Genomic DNA, 23,423 nt, shown 5'->3' with positions numbered 1-23,423 from the left:
TAAATACTCCAAATGTAATGTACAGCACAGACACCTGTCTTTGCTTGGGGTGGGGAGCTCTCTGGCTGTACTTGGGTCAGTCTTTTCTAAATCTCCAACTTAAAGAAGAACAGCCTAGAGGAATATATTCCATCACATTAAGCTCTGAGTCATTAAGGCAAGCCTGTTCTCTTATTCAGACTTGCTCTTCACACTTGTATTCAGTACTGCTACTGATTGCCAGTGCTTAGAATCACACAATATGCTGAGCTGGAAGGGACCCATGAGCATCATCCAGGCCAACTCCTGGCCCTGCACAGGACAATCCCCCAGAGTGACACCATGTGCCTCAGGGCATTGTCCAAATGCTTTATAAATTCTGTCAATCTGTGGTGCTGTGACCACTGCCCTGGAGAGCCTATTTCAGTACCCAACTACCCTCTGGGTGAAGAACCTTTTCCTAATATCCAACATAAATCTCCCCTGAAAACTTCAGGCCATTCCCTCAGGTCCTGTCCCTGGTCACCACAGCGCAGAGATCAGTGTCTGTCCCTCCTGTTACCCTCAGGAAGAAGTTGTAACTGCAGTGAGGTCTCCCCTCAGTCTCCTCCAGGCTGAACAGACCAAGTGACCTCAGTCACTGCTCACACGACTTCTCCTCAAGGCCCTTCACCATCCTCGTGGCCCTCCCCTGGACCCTGAAATAATTTAATGTCTCTACACTGTGGCACCCAAAACTGTCGCAGTGCAGAGCAGAGCAGGACCATCCCCTCCCTTGCCTGGCTGGCCATGCTGTGCCTGATGTCCCCAGGACAGGGCTGGCCCTCCTGGCTGCCAGGGCACTGCTGGCTCATGTTCAGTTTGCCACCAGCCAGGACCCCCAGGTCCCTTTCTGCAGCGCTGCTCTCCAGCCCCTCATGCCCCAGTCTGTCTGTAAACCCAGGACTGCTCCATTCCAGGTGCAGAATCCAGCACTTTCCATTGTTAAACTCCATACAGTTGGTGATTGCCCATCCCTGTGATTTGTCCAGGTCTCTCTATCCTTGAGGGAGTCAACAGCTCCTCCCAATTTAGTGGCATGGGAATGCTTGTTGTGAATGGTATGACATGGATCAAGAAATAAGAAAACTAAATAAATACAGTAAGCTTTATCTGATCATTCATCTGCTTGTTAAACTTCTGGTAAGTTCATATTCCATTGGATTTCTTTTGAGCTGCATACCTGTCATTCCAGAAAACTTAATGAGTTAAAAGTCATGGATTCACTCTATAAGTCTTCTTTTCTTGAAAATGTGTATTCACAGCAATAGATGCAACTTATATTCAGAAAAATAAATTCGAAGAGTCATAAAATACATAATCTGAGCAAAACAGAAATTTTACCATTCTTTGTAACACTTCCCTCTCAAAACCCGCTGGACAAGTTGAACAACCTTCTGCCTGATGCTAACCTGTCCAGCAGACATACTCAGTCTTAACTACCATGCCCAAGTACAGAAGAAGCCATAATCTCTTTTGAAGAAGAAACACACATTCCAACACCTGCATTTCTTTTTCCACAGGAAGGGACTCGACAGCTTGCCAGCCCCTGAAGACTGTCCAAATAGTGCAGGTATCAACTTGTATCACTGCCACTAATGACTGCATGGCTGCTCTGGACAGGGATTGAAAACCCAAGCCCAGGAAGGAAGTCATCACCCATAGCACTTCTTAGAGCAACATAAGAGGGTTTCTGTTCTGAAGGGAGCACTTGAAAGCATTCAGGTGTCTGCTGCCTGCCATGAGAGGCTCTGCTTAGAGAAGGTTTGATGTTACCTGTGAGAGTGTCAAGGGAAGGCCTAATTCAGAATCTGAATTACCATGATTTAGCTGAAACTTTTCTAAGACAACTTTTGTCTTCTATCTAGTTATGCAGCTATCAGTGGTTGACTGTGACATCAGCAAGGCAAATAAACCATATGCCATAGGAGTCTGTTTTGGGTCCAGTATTATTCAGTATTTTCATGGATGGTTTGAAGGGCTGGATAATGAATACAAACAGCATTATGTCTGGAGAGGCTACAAACAGACTGAAAAGCAGCATTTAAATTCAACATTATGGGAAGAAAATGAGCAGACACAACTGTGTATGAACAAAATCACACAAGCTAAAATCATATATAAACCCCAGGAAAAACTAGCTACAAAAATCAGACAAAAGACACCAACTGGCTGCTGTATTTTCTAGGAGGTAAGTATCTCACAGCCACTAGGAACCCAGGGTGATTACAGATAAAGGACTAGATTCATTATTCCATGTAAACTGACACATGACCCACAGACTCAGAGAAGAACATGAGATATTCAGAGGAGTCACATTTTGAACAATTACCAGGGGGAGAAGGATTTATCCCTTTCTGAAGAGATTAATCAGGCAGCGCAGATGTTGGACAGTCCATTTGCATTCTGATGCAAATAAAACAATGCTTTCATCAACTAAAAGAAATGGAGGTATCTATCCGCTGAATAACGCAAATTAAAACCATAAACAACCCACAAAAAATCCTCTTCAAAAGCAAACACAGATACAAAGATACAAAGATTAAAGCTATGTAACTATCCAAAAGACATTAAAAAACAACTTGGCTTAAAAAATGAGATAGATCAGTAGGATATGGAATGAAAAAATAGAGTTAAATCCTTCATGACTATACCCAAAGATAGTTTTTCTAACTTCTGGACCACATGACTTAAGTTACATGTGTTTTCCATTACAACCTTTGAACTTGGCAAGGCTGTAATGGGAGAGAACTTGAATGGCAAATGTTTTTCATTATAATTAACTAGTTTTAGTTTTAGAATTCCATCATTTCAGATTTGCCATCTTAATCAGTGTATTTACTGAAATGTGAAATCATCTAAACACGTTAATTGTCAGTGATCATATTTTCATCTTATTCAGCCACACTACTGCAAATCTGTTATTTGATCACTTAACTACTGTAGCCATACATACAGATAAATTACTTAAATTCATACATGCCATTCCCCCTCTTCCCAAGTAGTGACTTACAGGAATACAGCCTCTGTTTGTAGGTAAACATACAACTACACATTTTAGTGCAACATCATTCTAGCCATAAAAAATGTATTTTACATCACTAAGGCTGTTTAAATCTTGAAGATCAGAGTAACTTCATACCTGTATACCTGTACAGTCATACTTACATGGTGGGCTCTTTCAAACAACCTGTACCATTAAAAAAAACAAAGGAAGGCATCTCCAACCAAAGCTGTCTACCAATACCAAAACTGTGTGTAAACAGTGACTTGTCATGGAGATCATGGAAAAGTTTACTCAACTAAGAGAAATGCAAACCATGACCCTTCTTTAGCAGAACTGGCAAACTGACTGCTGTATAACAGTGACACTCAGAGGGATTTGCATCCCTGGATCACCGAGGTGAGGCAAGAAGATTCTACTTTGATCAAGTTCAGCTATTCCTATGCACACTAAGATTGTGAGTTCCCAAGCTATAATGCATCATTTCAGCACCTTACAAAAAAAAGCTGCATATAATTATGTGGGTCCCATGGATACAGAACCTGCTTTCCAACAGAGAGTTTTGGTGGGATGAATAAATTAATAAATGTAGTTATCATTTCAGCTTACTGCCACCTCCTGGAACCATGTTTTATCAGAAACAGATTTCTGAACTTGACTCAGATCAGTGTGTTGGACTAGGAAAAAAAAAACAACAAACAAAAACCCACACACCCACCTGTCTGTGTTTTAAACAGAATGTGTTGTTTTTATTCTGCTTCTCTTCCTAACATCAGCTGTTTTCTGTAACAGACAGTGACTGCATAAAGATAATTATAAGAGATTAATCAACCTACTAAAAATATGCACAACTACTCTGAAATTGTGTGAAGTTTATTAAGAACTTCTCCAGTCTGTCTTCATTAATACAGTGTTTACATACAAAACACTTCAATAATTTTATACTTAAGGGATGTTTGTATTGAAGTATGCATACACAGTTAGGGAAGACAAGTTAGAATATCAGGTACTAGTTAGCAATTACTTGTATATTAAGGTTTTTTTCAACCACCATGTTTTTCAGGTGTTCCTCACAAAATTTTTATGTGTTTATTAGTAATAGAATTACTGATAATTTAAGTAGCAGTTTTTGCAACACAGATTTAAATGATAATAGATTATTAAAGCCTTTCTACAAATACATTGAAGAACAATTTAACTGGAACAGACTTACAAAGCCAAGCTAATCCAACCAGCCTCCAACTTGAAGCAAGTCCAACAATATCAAACTACCTGTGACATGATCCAGTCAAGTCCTAAATACCTACAGAGACAGATTCTCCTTGTCTCTTCTAGGCATCCACCTGTTCTAGTGCTTCGCTACTTTAAAGATGATGAATGTTTTGCTTGAGCGCAATGAGAGTTTCTGATGATGTAACATGTCCCGATGACATCTTGTCCTGTAACTGAGCACGTCTGAAAAGAGACTGACTCTAATTCCTCTCTTAGTTTCCTCTTTTGACTACTTAGTAAAGACAAGATCTCCTGTAGTCATCTCTTCTCAAGACAGACTGAACCCAATTCTCAGCCTCTCTGTTAGCTCTCCACTGGACCTGATCCAGTATGGCAATATCTTACTTGTAGCTGGGACCTTGAAACAGAACTCATAAACATGATATCCTAAGTTAAAACTTACCTTGGCAGAGAGCATGTGCTTTGTCTCATACAAAGAACGGCAGATTTTCAAAATTTCATTTCCTGTGTTCTCCTTTTCCTCAGGTGGGCACCTCTGCAGCATAAAAATCCCCAGTTTCACCCAGGGATTATCATCTGTGCACGACCTGCCCAGTAAAAAAAGAGATTGCTATGGAACATAAATATATATTTGCCATTTTTTATAGGTTGTTTCTCATGTGTGACTTAAAAGTACTATCTCATGAAAGGAAGTTTTGAGACAAGTTACTGTCCATAATGCCATCACTCTTTCAATTAAACAAAGAAGTTTAAATTACTTGGAATTATGACATGCTTATTACAAACCCTGAGAAATTATACACCAGACAACGATGGATCAAATTGGAATAGCACAGGATCTTCACCTGGCTTTACACCAGCTGATTTCCCAAGCAGAGTGGTATCGAGGGAGGGATGATAGGAATCCAGCATTCCTAATTTTGTTTGCTTTGATCATATTCTAACAGCTTCTGTTTCTCAAGTATCTGTCTCTTGCTTCTGAGAGGGAAATACATAGCCAGATGCACATTTTAATTTTCACATCCAATGAGTACAAACAAAAATAAACTTTTCTTCACAGACCATCCAAAAAGGGTAAGAAAATTAAGTTACATGCATCTGACCTCTGCTAGTAGATATGCATACAGTTACACTTGTTTTACATGTTTAAAATGTCCTTTTATTTCTACACAGAACCTCATGCTATTGTCATTGTCCATTACAAAGTCAGACATAAACAAATGGCAAACAGTACATACAAGTAAATTCCATCATGCAGGATGGCAAAGGCAGTGTTTATTGTGAAGTTGTTTTTTGTTGCTGCAACAGTTTTTCACCATTATTTGGTGAAAAATAGCCATTATTTGGTAGATCACGGAGATATTTTGGACACTTCTGTGTTGAATAGGTACACTGGCTAGTAGTGAATGTAGTGACGGAAATGGGTAACACACCCCTTTTAACTGAAAGCACAACACTGGAACATGCCTACATAGTTTACATTAGAAAAATGGCAAAGTTGATGCATTTTAATTCCCACCTACAGTGGGCTAAAATCATGCACAATTACAGCTTATATAATAATAGTATTAAGCCAAAATAACACAAACTCTCTGTTCATCTGTGCATAAACTTAAGAAGGCACAAGAGCATTTTAAAATCACCCCATCAATTTCTCTGGTCAGTAATCAGCAACCCAAAGACATAGTAAACTTTCCAGTTAAGCTTAAATAAAACAAAAACAAGATCAGAATAAAAACAATTCACAGCAGGACAAGAAGTGGCACTTTGGTATTAAAATTTAGTGAAAATTAAGAAACTCATTTTGTACATATGACAAGAAGCAGTAAAGTGCTGTCAAAGTGCTGCTTTTCAAAGTTATTATTTTACAGCAATTGGTAAAGCAACACATTAATATAATTGTAAGCAGAGTCTGTTGAGGGAGTCTGTTGGATTGACATACTGAGTGTCTGACAGCTCTGGAGAGGACAACCACCAATATCCACTATTTCATACATAAAAGCTCTCTCCTGCTCATTGTCCACTTTCATAAGTAAACACTGTAAACAAGTAAAAGCACTCCCCATGCAGCTATCATTACTGTCCAACATGAAAACCAGACAGAGAAGCTAGGAGTGGGCAACTTTGAATGCAAATTAAATAGAAGTCATTGTCTTTCTTCCTTCTGACAACTTAATTGAGCCTTTCCATCAGTGACAGTCACTGAGCACAGAGCTGTCAGAAGTCTGGCTGGGAACAGCAGAGCTCCTCCTCTCTGCTCCTTTCAATGCGATGGGTTGAACCCCAAGATGCCAGGTTATTCAACAAACAGAACATGAGACACTGAATCTGTGAATCCCCAGTAGGGGCAGAAGAAGGAAAAAATCCCTGCAACTCCACCTTTGCAACTATCCATTTCTCGCTTAGAGGCACAGAATCAAATTGAGTTTCCATTTCTATAGCTGCTGCCCCCAGAGTACATTAAGAAAATCTATTAGGAATTTTCCATTAGAAAAAGGAAACAAAAATCACACTACAAAACACAAAAATAACCAGAAAGATGCAAGGCCATCAAGCTTGCCATATGCAAATTTATTTAAGTAAAGATTACATAGTTTACATACATAAAGCTTTTCTCATCACAGTTCCTTATAACTATTTCAAATACTCCTGTGCACTATTAACAACTATCTACTATCTCTAATTAAAACCAAAATTAAGTTACCAAAATATGACACCTACAGGCAGAATTCAGTTTTCTTCTCTCCTGAATTTTACCTTAGTTCAGCTGTGGTTATAAAAAATTATTTTCATAATGAAAAAAAGCAATTAATTCAAAACCACAGCAGAAACACCTTAAATTATTTTCCCAAAGCCAAAAGAGGAAAATCTGGGATTAAGATTAAAAAAGTGAACTAGAGTACTGGGTCTCTAACACTGGGGTTATTTCAGTTCCAAAACACCTTATCAATATTTATAATAAATATAAAAAATGCCTTTTGAATGTAGGAAGTAAGTTCCAAAGGACTGCAGAGCTTCAGGTACTGTCAATAATTTTTTAAAGAAACACCTTTATGAAATGTTTAAAATGACATCTGACTATGAGCCATCTGGGTGGAAAAGCATGCATGCATAACAAGGGTATGAAAATGAAATTTTAAGAAGTGTATGGCTTTGAGTGCTGACTCAAACAACCAAGCCACCTGTCTTCTCACAGTAAACACAGCATATTATGACAAGAAGAGAATCATATTGTGATAATAAGTATTGTTTTAACTAGAATGTTTTAGAAAACAGTAACTTAAAAAAAGCATTAAGAATGTACTTACTAACATATAGGTTACAAAAATTAAAAGCCTACCAAAACCCCACTCAAATCTTAGTTCTTTTATTTCTTCTTCCTTTTAAACCTTTACAGAATAAAAATTGTGTTTTCCAGCTTTATATTCGTTTGTAAGTATTACATATTTACTGCTAGATTGAAAACCTAAGTTCTAAGTATTCACATGACTCACACTTAAATTCCCCAGTTCCTGTAAGGATAATTACATTGGCTGTAAACAATAAGCCATAATGACCCTCTTCTGAAGGAGAGGAGGAAAAAAAGAGTAAACAAGCATGTTAATACATATCGTTTTAGTCTCTGGATGTTTTCCTCTCAGCTCAAAAATTTGTTCATACAACTTGCTTGAAAATTAAATTGTTGAAAAATACCACTAACAAAACAGTTCCTGTTCTTTACTCCAAATCATCCTAAAGACAGGCTTTTCAGGAACACATATACACATACATACATAACCCCCTAGGCTGCTATGCATAGCTGAATGGTGTTAACATGGAATTATGGAACAGGGAGAAGAGAGAAGAATTGTGACTGTGTAATTGCCTAGGAGCCATAGTAACTACTTCAGACTCTAAAAGAGTTTTGATACAGGTGACCCAAGTATTTGCAGAAAGTTTTACTTCCAAGACTGGTGAAGTCGAAGAGACATCCTACCTCTAGAATTTGATCCACAGTTAGTTGTGACTACACCTTTTTTTTCCTGTTCTTCACTTTAGGAAGTCAGACTGAAGGAATATTACACCAAGATGGAGACAGAATTACGAATTTTTTTATGTCCTCTGTAACAAAACAGTAGACAAGAAATGCCCATATACAAGAAAGGTTCTCCTTTCAGAAACTCTTTAGTCTTTCTGTTCAACACAAAGGAAAACTGATTTTGCTAATTGCAGCAGTATTTCACTTGACCTTTTGTTCTTTAAGTTTTGGGTTTTTGTTAAAAAAGTTTGACAGTTCCCACACATTGTGAGGCATTCAATTTTCAATTAAAAGCAAAACCAAAACTTAAAGCGAAAGCTGAAACATGAATTTGTGACAGACCCCAAGCAGTCCTTGTAATTCTTAATATACCGAAGACAATTTTTGGCCTGTAAAACTGTCACTAAAGAATTTAGTTAATGGTTATGCAGAAATTCCAAACAAACTGTAAGCCTGAATGTGAAAAATCTTTACAGATTACCTTGTAACCCACCAATTCTCTACATAACACATAAGATATTTACTTTTCAGAAAAAGATGAGCCTTAACTCTTCTGAAAAATCAATGCACATAACCACTTTGTGTGTGAATGCAGTCCCCAAGTTAAAATAGGTTGTGATCAATACCCCTAAGTAATCTAAAATAAACACCATTTAATGACTCTAACCTAACTACTGTCAGACACGGCTAGCCAAAAATTTATTAACATTACTGCTCTCTGAAAGATATGTGACCCTTGCCTCTCCACATGAATTTATTTGAATCCTTATATCTTAGAAGTGATTAGCAGCTATAGAATACAACAGATAAATTTTTTACTTTCAAATGTATTCAGAAAATCACAGACAAAACCCAAAAAACTGATAAAATATAATGTAATCTGGATATTCCAAATTACTATTTCCAGTTAATATCCACTTTGACTGGTGCAATTCCGAAGTCTTATAATTATTTTAATCTTAAATTGGTTTGGATGCTTTATTCAGACACAGAAATAATAGGCAATGGATCTAGACAAGAGAAGTACCATTACCCTCCCAGACTGCCTGCTACATCCAACTGAACATCACCTTTCAAAGGCCTTTCTGCAAAGTGTAACTTTGAATACAAAAACAATCCGAACTTTCTGTTCCTTTTTTATGGACTCTGTTTATATTGTTAAAAACAAGAACAAAATACCTAGATTGAAATTTAAGAAGATAAAACACTCACCTGTGTGGAGGAAGGCAGTAAAATGTTTTTCTGCCTTCCTCCATGACAAACTACATATGTGTATATACAGGCTTTACAAGAAACTGATTCAAATCTGCTTCAGATAAACCATTTATTCCTCCCAGTATGACTTTTTCCAAAGGACACACTCCTACCAAACAGGTTTGAATTATCTGTCTGAAAACAACATCATATCAAGCAAGAAGACTTTGAACTCCTTTGCTACATGGTTGTTTGAAGAAACACTCACCCATTGCTTCTGTCCATTGGTGGCCAAGCCTGAAGCAGTAAGACCAAATGCTGAAACTCAGTCAGACTCTGACTGGACTCCAGAAGTCCCAGGAAGAGATGGTATCTTTTTTCTTCGTTTTCAGTATCTGTTATCTCTACCTGAGGGAGACAAAAACCCACCAAACAAACTAAATCAGATTTTTTTCCCCCCCTCAGAAATCAGTGATTCAAAAGCAATTGACAAACTATCTGTGGAGAACATCACTGTTCAAAAACAATGCAGGAAACACAGTGAACATAATTTTCCTGGAAACACATTTTCTTATCTCTTATTTTCAACTACATGCAGATAAAATGGGAGAACATAGATGATGTGGAATGACTCAGGCGGACATTCCTAGAACAATGTAATCCCACTCCAGTACAATCTTTGATTATTTCAGAGGATCAGATCTCTGTCTTCTTCAAACAACCAAAAATTCCTTAAATTTCTTTTTCTCAATGTATAGACACATATACACAAACATTTTCTAAGAATGACTATGTCCAGTACCTTCTTAATACGTACTAATCTCACTCACCCATGAAAATTCAAAAGTTTGATCTGAATTTACAGCATCTCATCTTTTCTCATCTAGAAGAGAGCCTTGAAAGATGCTTCTCAATTTATCTACCCAGCGAAAAACATTTGCTAATAAGTAAAACAGTATTTCTCTGCATAGGTGTTTGAACCTAAGAAAAACAAAACCCCACTGGGATTGTCCTATTGGCTCCCAGACAATTCTGTCTTGGGACAAGGGACTATCTCAGTTGAAAACCTGCAACTTTTGCCGGAACTTGAATTCACTCCAGTTGATGACAGGTTCTTTTAAAAATAATTACTGCCTGCAGTTTCATGGTAAAAATGCACGAGGTAAAAGATCTGACTGCTGAAGGAAAGTTGCTGTAAATGAGAACCAACTTGCTACTAAATGAGAGGTAACTTCTGTTTAAAAGTTTGGATATCACACCAGGAGGGCTTTCACAAACCAAATAGCAATTCACTGCTTACCTGACATACACAAGTTTTTGGAGTTTAACCATTATTTGTTACAATAACAAAGTAGCTCCCTCTATATCATTAACACATTCTAGCACTGAATTTTTCTTGCAGAGTCCAGAAACTTCCAGAATATCAAACACTTCTGTTTCATCTCATAATTCTGCTGAAGATACACTGCATTAAATGTTAACTTTTCTGTTTCAGTGCAAGTAGTTCTAAGACATCAAACATGGACAAAGTTTTCCTTAGTTCTACAGCTACTCTGAAAGATTAAAGATCGCATCCCAATCTCTTCAAAGTGGCTCTGATACATCAAGGGCAAATTTTCAAAAGAGGCTGGAAAACAAACATTACTGATGCATTTATTGAGTTCCCTACATAATCTGTGATTTTAAAATATTTAGTGTTGAAAAAGTGTTTTCTTCTGTCTCCAGAGTATATATAAAAGCACCATATACTAAAACATTTCAGACAGTGAAAAAATGTTTCCTGGATCTGTCCACTTGAAATATTTTTCTTACTGCGAATGTCACAGAGCAGACATCAGTTACCGACTTGTAATATATAAACTTGGTAATATATAATATTACAATAATAGATATAGAAATGGCAAGACTGAAAAAAGAATGGAAATAAACAAGAAAGGAAAAAACGGACAGAAGATGTTAAACTCTAAGGTTCCAAAATATTTACCATCTTAGCAACTTAAGTACTAGCTAGAAAACAGAAGCTCTCACACTGCACCCATCCCCAAATCCCTTTTTCAGAAAACTAGCTCTTTATATATTGAAATGAAGTACATACCATTCTACATGGTCCACTGATTACATTTTAGTACATCTTCACAAACAGCATGTTACTCCGAAACACAGACTAGATTTAAGATCTTTCTAATGATAACCATAAAAATGGCAATAAATGGCAAAGACAATATGAATACATGAGAAAAGCTGTCATAGAAGGTCCCCTATTAGTAGCAGAGAATAGATCAGACATCCTACTTAACGTGAACTGAATTACAATAATTCTGCCTAATAATGCATCTTTGTAGACTTGGCTTTACATTTTTTTATGAGCTTAATTTATCTAGTGCCATAATTTTGTGTTTTGGACAGCTGGATCCTTGCAACATGATTGCTCATGACACATCATGCTAATTCAACCAAAGTCAATGAGAAGAATTACCTTTCTGTTCTCAAATTCAGAGAGCATTTCTGCAGCATTTCTCTCTACAGTGGCTTTTTTTCAAGTCACCTATTTTTCTCACTAAGAATAATAAAGTGAACTTTCTACAGTGTTAATGATTTGTGGTTTTTAAGAAGACTAGTGAAAATGCACTCTTTATATGGCATTTTAGATGCATGTCACTTCCACTGAATGTGAAACGAGAGATTTCAAGTGATAGTTCTTGCTAGAAGGAAGCAATACCTTGAAACAGCACATAGGAATGAGGTTTTAGTGGATATTTACTATGTGTGTGTATCTATCTATCTATCTATCTATCTATATGGATCAATATAAAACACAGAGAGAGAACTTAAGTTTTGCTCTGTATTACTGAGTGTGAGGGAGAGCACAGTGAGGAAGTAGACACCTCCCATAGTGGAAACAGAGCATGCTCTGTGTAAAAAGGTGGAAATTTCACCTTTACAAAGTGAAAGCTACCTGAGATGAGTTGCTGTGGTTAGTCAAGCCTCTTGTTTTGTTGCAATAACAGATTTTTTTAAAATCCACTTTTAATTGAACACTCTCTTCATAGCAATTTTGGATGATCTATTCAGGTGACCCTGACTGAATGTTGTAACCCAAGGTAATGGGAAAATATCACTATGTTTCCTCTTCTTTTCTTTTTAAGACAAAACCCCAAAACACCTTTCTAAACCACTCCAAGGTTAACCACGCAAAGATAACCCACCATGAACTGCTCAGAGGCCCCTGAACACAAGTGCCTGTGAAGAACCTGTCAATAAACAGAATAATGAGGCCCATTGCCAGCCATGAACCTCAGATGACCCCAAAGAAATATGAAAAACAAGTGGAAAAAAACCCCCCAAAACCACCAAACAACAAAACAACAAAAGCAAGAAAAAGGAAAGCAAGGGCTTTCAGTTTTAACAACAGATTTGCTCAATTCTGACTTGATTCTCCTCAGTTTCAGGCAGTCTCTTTGGCAGTAGAACACAGTTGGCATAATGTTTCTCATTAAAAGGCTGCATAAGTATTTACCACAATGGCAAAGTCAATTAGGGAAATTAATTTTGGAAATTATACTCATGATAGATTATAAAACAAAACACAAATTAAGTAAAGCCAAACCTTATGTTAAACTGTTAAAACACACAGTTTCATTACTGAGGGACTAAATATGCTCAGAATCAAGAATATATAAACATCTGCATATGTTAATGTTCCTTCAAAAGATCATACAGGAAATGCACAAAGCAAAATACTGGCTACACAAACAGCGTGAGCTTGTCATAGCCAATGAGAGATTCAGTGTTGAATTAAAAACTCTGTGCACTTAAAATTTCCCCTCAAACAAATCCAACTTTTTTTGCCTTATGATTAAATCTTTATGATTTGCCTTTAATGTTATTATTGTAAGACTCTTTCCTCACAGATTAAATCTTACTAAGATGCCCAAAATCTTGAAAGCACTCAGTTTATCGACTTTCAATGCACAAAGTTTTGACTCATCATGTTGTTCCACTGATTTGTTATTGCTTCATACTCATCACATGGAATATGAATGAAGGAGTTCAAATACAAAAAACTGCCTCAAAAGTTAGTGAGTTTCTGGAAACCTTGGAAACCTACAGTTTTACAAAAACTGTAAAATGACACACTTGAAGAATTATAAAGTTAAATAAAAGTGTGGAAATCATACATGACTGTTAAAAAAAGCCTCTGGCGTGGCAGACCACAGAATCAGTGGTTTCGTCTGGTACATTATCTCACTCCTGAAATCAAAGTTAGTTTAAAAACCAGTATTTACAGCAACTGTGGAATGTTGCTGTATCTAAATTGTGTCTTTAAGTTACAGATATCCACTAATGTAATGGTCTCCTGTTCCTACAGGACAGACACATCTAATAGACTTGCAAATGCTTTATTGCTAAAGCCATTTAATTTGACAATCTGCTACTGACTGACTTGGCTGATGAGAGTGCTTTTTGTTTGAAAAAAAATGGAAATGCCAATAAAAAGATCCAGACAATTCAACCCTCTCCTACCTCTGAGATAAAAGAAAAATGCCATTTTTGTATGAGAATGGTGAGCAGAAAAACTAATGCAGACAGACCTCAACCTCCCTCTGCCCACTGGTATCTATTCTGAAAATTCCACTTTTACTTTATGTTAGTATGACAGAGCCACAGCTTTCATCAACAGGTTTTGCTGACTCCAAAGGAAATAAATGATAAGGATGTTTATAAATGAAACCAGAAAAATATTTTCCTTCACAATAATTGCTTGTTTATTGAGAAAAGCTATATCCACGCTTAAAAACAACTCCCTGTACTAAAGGCAGAAAAATTTGCTGTTACCAAGGAATGCAACCAAAAACTTACTGTTTTACATGATTACAGAATTAATTTTATTACATCTACCAGATGGTAAATTTAAGTATTTCAAAATGTGTTCATGTTTGATACTGCAGCATAAATTTGAATTAATATGGCATTGAAAATAGAAACACTACGCAGGCATTTGACTGGTCCCTTATTGCTAAAATAGACTTGTAATTTTTCAGAACTTCCTTGTAAAATGCACTGGTTTTATATACCTCCCCATGCCCTTGACCAAGCAGTAGTGGTAGAGAATTCATCTGTGCTGCATCTCAAAATAATAGGCAGATGTGACATCAAAGATTTTATTCAGATTTGAGATAGGGAACACTGATGCTAAAACTTCCTTCCAGTCATTAGACATTGTTTATAAACAATATCTGAAAGAATTTGTAGCAATTTTGCTGCATTCCTGTAATTGCCATCTTGGTGTGCTGTTCATGGCTCAAAAATGCAACACCCCTGCCCTTACTGGAGCCTACCTCCAGTACAAGGCTGCACAGGTAAACACTTGTTACAGAGCACATATAAAATTACAAGCTAAATAGAAATTTTAAAGTCAATTATTCTCAATATGAACACAAATGTCAAAAAATCAATTAAAAAAAAACCCCAAAAGTAATCTGCAACACTGTATAACTGTTCCTGAAACTGCATAGCTACTGACTCTGCACATGTAAGATTAGGAGCTTTTAAAGGCTATTTTTCATTACATTCTCTTCAAATGGTTTCAAGATGCTAGAAATTCTATCAGCCTTGATGGTAGCCACATTACATACTCATGAAACAATACAAAATCCAAATATTAATCTTATTCATGATCTTCACATGCCAGAGCAACAGTAAATCCTTTTTAAAGGCAAAACTACAAGTGCTATAATCAGCAACACACTACTGGCATCCCATTATTTCTAAACTAGTTTCTTAAAAAAAAATCCAAATTAAACAACTTATAAATTGTGACTGAGGGGAAAATCCTCCAGGACACAACAGGCTCAGGCTGGGGGGAGTAGTAACAGGCTTGGAACAACAAACCACCGTATCATTCAGCCACTGGTCCACCAGCATACAGGCAAGAGCACACAGCATGGAGTAAGTCAAGGGCAAAGGAACCTGTCAGCTTTATATAGGCTGTTTTGATATTACTTTCTCCATCTACCCTAGTTCACATCTTGTTAAGTCTACTTTCAACACATATTGGTAAATGGAAACTTAAGTGGTACTAAGTCATAATTGGTAGATGGCAACTTTTAAAAAACAGTTCCACTGCCTCAGAAAATGCTCCTGTATAATAAAAGGATTTAGCTCTTGTTTAATGAAAAAACACAACAGCTAAAACATGATCCAGCTTGCTGCAGGTTAAACTCCCTTGCTTGAAAGTAGCTTTTTTACAGCTATGCTTATAGAGTTATGCCAGTTAATGCAAAGCAACATTATTAAGAAATAGTCACTTAGAAACAATACACAGAAACCAACAACAACAAAAAAAATTCCTCAAGCACATTCCAAGGATTGTGTGGCAGGGGAGGTTTAGGTTGGATATTAGGAAAAGGTTCCTCACCCAGAGGATGGCTGGGCACTGAACAGGCTCCCCAGGGGTGTGGGCACAGCAGCAGCCTGACAGAGCTCAAGAAGTGTTTGGACAATGTTCTTGGGCACATGGTGTGATTCAGGGTTTCCTGAGCACGGTCAGGAGTAGGACTCACTGATCAGGGGCTGCTCTGGCCTAGACTGGAAGACACAAACACTGTCTGACAGACCAGAAGGAAGTGTCTGCTATTAAAACTACAATCTTAGAGCAATCAATTCAAAATAAAACTGAAGTCAAGGGTTTTGCGTGAACAAACTCAGTGTTCAAAACCGGTGATTGCCTTATACCCCAGAGGAGGAAGAACTCTGAAGTCAGGCTTTCTTGCACTTTCCCAAGAGCTCGCCTTCACATATTAAAACTATTATTGAATTCTAAGCACATATGCAACTCTGCTGCATGCAGAAACTAAAGAGATGCACATAATAGCACAGGCAAAATCCTGCTCAAATTAAAGCCAGTGTACAAGATAAGCAAGCAAGTTATGGCATTCAAGTTAAAAAACAAATCAACAAGAAGCCTACTGGTGATGAATCAAACTAAGGCTCAGCTACATGCTGAGTTCTTACAGAAAAACCCAAGAACTTTTTTCTTCTGAAGTGATTTATATATTGTTTAATTCCTTATCTGCTTCATATGCAGCTCACTAAGAACTGCATATAGATTCAATATACACAAATGTGTTGCCTAATGCATAAAAATGAATAACTCGTGCAGAAAATAAAATCCATTCATTTGTATTCTGCAGGAGACTATGTCCTAATCTGCAAATACATTTCAGCACAGAGAAAACCTCTGAGGACTGTACATAGATACTGGTAGGAAGAATAAGGGCAAAAAATGAAAGCAAAAAGATGCATTCGAAAGACTCCTACAGCTAGCTAGCAGGAACTGAAAGAGACAGGGCTAACAGACTAAATAAAAAAAAATATTTGAAATGTATATTGACTAGATGTGTGTTAATATATAAAAAATTTGGACACATGTAAGGCTAAAACTAACACCTATGCAACATGAGGGACTCACAAACATGTTAAGTAATCTTCTGTGCATGCACCAACCACTAATCACTGTTTTGTAACTCAGAATTTATGTGTTAAATGAATACTCTAACATAGAGCAGACAACAGCATTGGAAGACACAGCTTAGAAATGACAAGATTTTAATCTTTAAAGATTTCTTTTAAGCTGTTAACTCAGCATCAGCCATTTCCCTCTATACCATACACAAACGGCAGTAATGATTAGAAGGGTAAATTAAAAATCATCAAGCAACAGTGCATCCACATCCATTCACCCCTATGTATAACTGCTGTCTTGATAACCGGAGCCTGCAATTCTTGCTAATAAAGCAAAATTCTTTAAAAGCTGTTTACACGTCAATGAAACGTTGTCAGAATTAATACTTCCAAAGTATCTCCCTGCAGAAAGACAAGACTAGCAAAGTCAAAGATATATTTGTAAAAAGAAAGACTCACACTAAACTAAGACACTGTCTTACAGGAACAAGAGGTTGTTGATGTCAACTCCAATTTTAAATAATATTTCAGTATTACTCTTTTCAGTTAAAAAAAAGGAAATGCAGATTTTTAATGAAAAATTTCTTCACTGTTTATCCATCTTTATGACCTAGGCCAGGAGCAATTAAAATACCAGGTGGATGGTTATTGCAAAATTATTTAAGCTGTAAAAAATGAAAAAAACTGAAATAAGCGCGTAGTCTGTTGCAGCCATAAAACTAATCCCATAAGGGCAGGCAGCATCACACACCTGTCACACCAAATGGTGTTACAGAAGCACTACAGTTGGTGGTTTTCTTTTTGATTTGGTGTAGTTGATGCCCCAGCAGTCATAGTCACAGTCACAAACTTGATAGCTGGGTCCCTGGCTAATAGCAGCAATGTGGAAAAAGAACCCCTCACTCTCTCAACCAACACAAAATATCACAAATTTATATAAAGTAAGAACTGCTTTAAGAATACCTGAGTGAGGCCCCTCAGATGATACAGAGTTTGCAGACCTCTAAATAAGAATTATCAGCTAGCATGATGGCTGATGGAATAAGAAAACTGTTTGGAAAGGACAGCATCTACAGTTGTTAACAAAAAAAAAATACATTTAAGATACTAACACAATAATACCTAAAGAAAACCAGTTTTACAATTTACTTATATTTTCAAAGGGCTTAGAACAACATTCCTAACTAGAAACCACTGAAGAACTTGATCAACTAAGAGGAAAAACCACAAAAAAATCTAGAAAAATTCACCTCATTTTATAATCAAATAGTAAAAGAATAAAGGAAAATTTCTCATGGGTTTATGGCTGCTTCCTTGTTTATATAGATTATATTTTGGAAAGATTGCAAGCATTGAACAGACAAAAATGCAGATAAATGATTGTCAAAGCTAGTTTATGTCAAAAGAATCCTCCAATAGACTAAAAAAATGTCTAGAATAAGTAAATGACTATATGATGGCAAATAAAATGTAACAATGGTAAAACTACTGCATTTTAAAATATGCTAAATTAGCCTAATTAAGTCAAAACAGCAAACCTGAGCTTCACTAAATGAAATCCAGAGACCGCTGGTTGATGTACAGATGAAGTCAAGAGAGCAATCAAGGTGTTAGGATGCATAACCATGGACTGCTAATTTCCACAAGGACAGCATATTCACTTCTCCAATTACTTCTCAGGAGGTGTATTACATATCACAGTGGTCTCTGAGGTAGAGGAGAGGATACTTACACAGAGAAAAAGCTGAGGAGGAAGTGGTGTGACTGGAATTGGTCACTGAGAGTAAACACCGGAGTAAGGGAAAAAGTGTAGTAAATAGAGAATTTGATTTTTCTGGGTTTTAAAAATCCACAGAACATAACAAATCACATAAAAAGGTTAAGTCATAGAAACACAGAACGGTTTGGGTTGGAATGGACCTTAGAGATCATTCAGTTCCAACATCCCTGCCAGGGCAAGGGACACACCTACTAGATGGGGTTAATCAAAGTCCCTTCCAACCTAGCCTTGAAACACTCCCAGGGATGGGGCATCCACAACGTCTATAGGCAACCTGTTTGAGGGCTTCACTACTGTAGCCCTGGTTCATGCCTGAAATGTTTTGGTTTTCTGAAATTCTTTTCCCAAGGAATTTTCTGTCAACAAGAAAGTTTTTGTAACTGTACCTAAGTTTACATTCTTTCCCTACAAGGGACATCTGACCAATGTGATCGAAGAGATTTGTCTTCTTGTCACCAATCAAATTGGTCTGTGTAAAAAAGTATATGAGAGACACATCCCAAAAACAAACAAAGTCATTTTCAGCCTTCTGAAACTTAGAGTCTGTGTCGTTGTGGTGTACAACAGTGTCATACCACCCTCACAGTAGAGATTTTTTTTCTATGAACTATTCTCTTCCAGTTTGAAGCCACTCCCCCTGTCCTTCAGGCTCTTGTAAAAAGTTCTTCCCAATGTATTTTAGTGGTATCCTTCAGGTACTGGAAGACCACAGTTAGGTCATCCCAGAGCCTTCTCTTTTCCAAGCTGAACAATACCAAATATCTCAGCCTTTCCTCACAAGAGAGGTGCTCCATCTCTCAAATAATCTTGGTGGCCTCTTCTGGACTCACTCCAATAGGTCAACAGTCCTCTGCTCATGGAGACTCCAGAGCTGGATGCAGCTCTGCAGGTGAGTGTCAGCAGAGCAGAGCAGAGGGGCAGAATCCCCTCCCTCACCTGCTGCCCACACTGCTTTGGATGCAGCCCAGGACACGTTTGGCTTTCTGGGCTGCAAGGACACACAGCTGGGTCATGTCCAGCCTCTCACCCACAGCAACCCAAGTCCTTCTTTAAAACGCAGCCCTTCTTGGCAGGGCTGCTCTGGATCTGTTCATCCCCCAGCCTGGACTGATACCAGGGGCTGCCCCAGTCACTTTTTGAGCTTGTCCCAGTCCCTCTGGATGGCATCCCTCCTTCACAAAGTTTCAGCATGTTTTGTGCTCAGTAACACACAGTGTCTGCTAATGCTGAAAATTTAGCAAGAGATACCCAAGACTGAATCACAGTTTAGCCACTGATTTCTTTGAAACCTAATAACAGAAGTCTGATTATATCGCTAATAAGCTCTTAATTTTTCTGAAACTGGGATCAAAACCGAGTATACACCATTTCAACCATTCTGCACTTTTACCTTCATTACAAAAGACCTATTAGAGAAAGTGAATGATGCCCCATGAATCCACTCCAGAGCATTCTGATCTTCCTCTGAAGCAACTGCTAATGGTCACAGAGCCCTGCAGTGCCCAGGGCTCAATTCAAAACTTGTGTGCACTCATGCTACACTTTTTTTCTCTCCACTGTGTCTTATCTGCTATACTCGTACAGTTAATGGAAAATATTTCATTTGCATCTAAAAGTATTTAATTAATCATACACACTACAATTTATGTTCCCTGAAAAAAATTCACATGTTTTCATATGGATAAATTGCACCTTCAAGGAATGGAAATTAGTGTTTTAAAATATTAATTAAAACTTAAATTAAATTTCTTAAGCTTAATTTTTATGCATTACCAGTAGAGAAACAATATCTCTAGAATCATAAACAACATCATAACAAATTTACTCAGAGTTGATAGGAACATAAATCTTTCTTCTAATTAAGCATTTTTCACAAATAAAAGATGGCTGAGGATGAAACAGATACAGCTCCTTCACTTGTATTTTGCCAGATCAAGCTAACAGATCAAGGTAACAGGTCATTGTCACCTGATAAATGGCCTCAGTGAAATGACTTCTCATGTTTACATCTCTGACAATAGAAGAGGAAATGGGCAAAAGCTGAAAATCACTGAACTTTGATATTCTCAATGAGACTATTTTTAACGAACTAGTATGAAGAAACACCAGATACACTGGTGTTCATTAACAGGGAAAAGAGGAACAAAGCAGCAATGGAGTCTTGACAGTCACTCCAAGTTCTCAGAAAGTCAACACAGACATTACTAAGGTTGCTAAGACACAAGTTTGCATATGCCATACATCAACTGCCACATAGGCAGGAAGGAAGGAAAATATGTTCTGCACATCCTCCACACACAACACCAATTAATCTGTCAATTTTTCAAAGCTAAACTTCAGAAAAAAAAAAAAAAAGTGAAGTGCCCCAAAGTAACAATTTTAAATCCTTAATAGACATCTCTTCCAATTTGCAAAAACATTTAGCCCTCAGCAGCTCTCTATACCCCAAGATCATGTAAAAAACCATAATATAACAATATGAGGGGGAACACTAAATGAGATTACCTTCTCTAAATGACAAAGCTATTTGCATTTAAGTGGCATACAAGTAGTAATTACATTTTGTATTTGCATAATAATGAAACAATCCTTTTAAGAAAAGGTGTGTCTTGTAGAAGCTTCACAATGAATAACTTTGTATCTTAAAGTAAAATTTGGTTTGCTTACAGAAGCTTTGCTAGTGCCACTATAGCTTCCTGAGGCAAACCTCAACTCATTTCTGTAACCTATGCCTTGTATCTGGTCACTTAGCTGAACAGCAAAGTACACACACACACACAGATAACCTGTTAGCTGACACTTCAGGCTTGTTAGACACTACTGAGTCATTACAGACTATATTTTATATATTATTTGAAAAGAAGTGGATTTCCCATCTTTGATGAATAAAGATAAATTTTGATACCAACATTCTAAACGATGTTTTTTCCCCCCTCCAACATTTTTTAATATATATGAAATGTCAGTATTTTGACTTGTATTTTTCATGCACCAGTTAACTAGAAAATTACAGAACCTGAAGAGCTCAGATAAAATTCATCAAGGGGATTAAAACAAGGCATACTTCCTCCTCCTCCATCGCGTGGGATGCTACTGGAATGTGAATTAACGACTCTCAAGCCTTTGAAAAATGAAGACCCCTGAATATTTAATTTTGTTAACTAATCATTAGAGAACTGGAAATCACTGTGTTTCTGAGTGTTTGATAGGTAGCTGCTTCCATAAAGTACATTTTTAATTTTGTAAGAGCTGGCCTGTTTCCCAGCACATTGATTTGTGGGGCCACTACTTATAGCACCTAGAGCATAATTAAATATTAAGTCCCTCCTTGATGTATGCAAAGTCTGTCTAAGAGGATTAGTAGACACACTGAGGGTGGCTTTCACACGTTTTCTGGTAATTGAACACTGCAATATCATTAAAATTATCTTTATTAAATAGAAATCCACATTCATACTTTATAATATCTGCTGTCCCTTTTTGTGCCGAGCAATGGTATAGGAAAAGATGGATCCCCTAAAAGCAATGTAAGAAACGCCAAGCAAGTAATAATACAACAGTCTGGAAGCAAGATAATGAATATATTTTTGACCTATTTGCAATTTAAAGTTCATTAAAAAACCCTGAACATCAACAACTTTTAAACACATTCCTGTAAAATCTAAAACCAGCATTCAATCCACAGCTCCTTCCCTCCCTACTTATTTTAAATGTGGTTGGTTTTTTTTTTTTTTTTTTTATTTTGCTGGATGAAAAAGAATGACCAAATTAATAAAGGTGTAGTGATGTTAGAGAAAATGATGTCTACAGACAAGGCAGGCAGACTGACATAGTTTGAAAGACGAGATTCCTCCTTGTCTACTTCTTCATCCAGGATTACTCAGCAACCTGATTAAACTTTTAGGTTGTCCTTCAATACTCCCTCCTGTAAAACAGGGTTGCTGCTTTTAAAAGTCTTTGCACCTCAAGTGTGAACTTGCACAAGAAAATTGTGTCTTAACCATAATGCTCTGCCAAAGCTCATAGAGAAATCTCTTTGCTTTTCAGCAGCCATGGAAACACTGACTTCTGAAGTGTTCTTGTTCAATTAACATACCTGAAGGACTGGGAAATGTACAGTTTTCAATCTGCTATTTTATGATGCTATTTTCCTTGCTTGTTAGTTCACAAAATACGCAAAGTTAGTACTCAAACAAGGCCATCATTTGCTTTTCTAATATCAGTTTGTAGACTAGCATTTGACATCAGCTGACTAAAACAGGAAAAAAAATCCAAAATAAATAGTCTACATCTAAGACCACTTATTTGTTTTCTTGGACATTTGTGAAGAACTCTGAATTTCAGTGACAGGTGCCTAATGGAAAAACTAACCTGACTCTTCTGTCTAAATAACACATTAGTTTACCTAGCACAAAATACTTGAAGAAAAGAAAGGGTTCTTATCAACCACACTGAGACCGAGTTGACATGAAAATGAGAATGAATATTAATATATTCCAAAAGGACTCAAAATTGCACTCTGTAGTAGAAACTGGGGTGCATAAACAGTGATTTTAATGTACTTACATTTAAGTACTGCTTTAACTATTGTTAAGCATGAAAGCTATTTCTACACTTAGCTAAATAATAAATAGTATATACAGAGAAATTAGTATTACGGTGTTGTGCACATTTTCATACAGTTATCTCTGAAGAGTTTGAGCTTATCTAAT

The 23,423-nt window shown here is 36.9% G+C and overlaps 1 protein-coding gene across 1 annotated transcript in view; it reads right to left on the bottom strand.

Moving 5' to 3' along the window:
• Positions 1-23,423, bottom strand: part of NBAS (NBAS subunit of NRZ tethering complex) — a 161,165-nt gene that overhangs the window by 10,813 nt on the left and 126,929 nt on the right. Inside the window, exons 49-50 of the mRNA XM_066314779.1 lie at positions 9,736-9,875; positions 4,698-4,842 (exon numbers count right to left, since the gene is read on the bottom strand). Of these exons, the coding sequence (XP_066170876.1) occupies positions 4,698-4,842; positions 9,736-9,875 (285 nt within the window). The remainder of the gene's footprint in view (positions 1-4,697; positions 4,843-9,735; positions 9,876-23,423) is intronic.

This window comes from Sylvia atricapilla, chromosome 3 (assembly GCF_009819655.1).
Source record: "Sylvia atricapilla isolate bSylAtr1 chromosome 3, bSylAtr1.pri, whole genome shotgun sequence".
Classification (NCBI taxonomy): Eukaryota; Metazoa; Chordata; class Aves; order Passeriformes; family Sylviidae; genus Sylvia; species Sylvia atricapilla.
The sequence above is the reverse complement of the archived record's forward strand: the minus strand, read 5'-3'. Positions and strand labels throughout refer to the sequence as shown.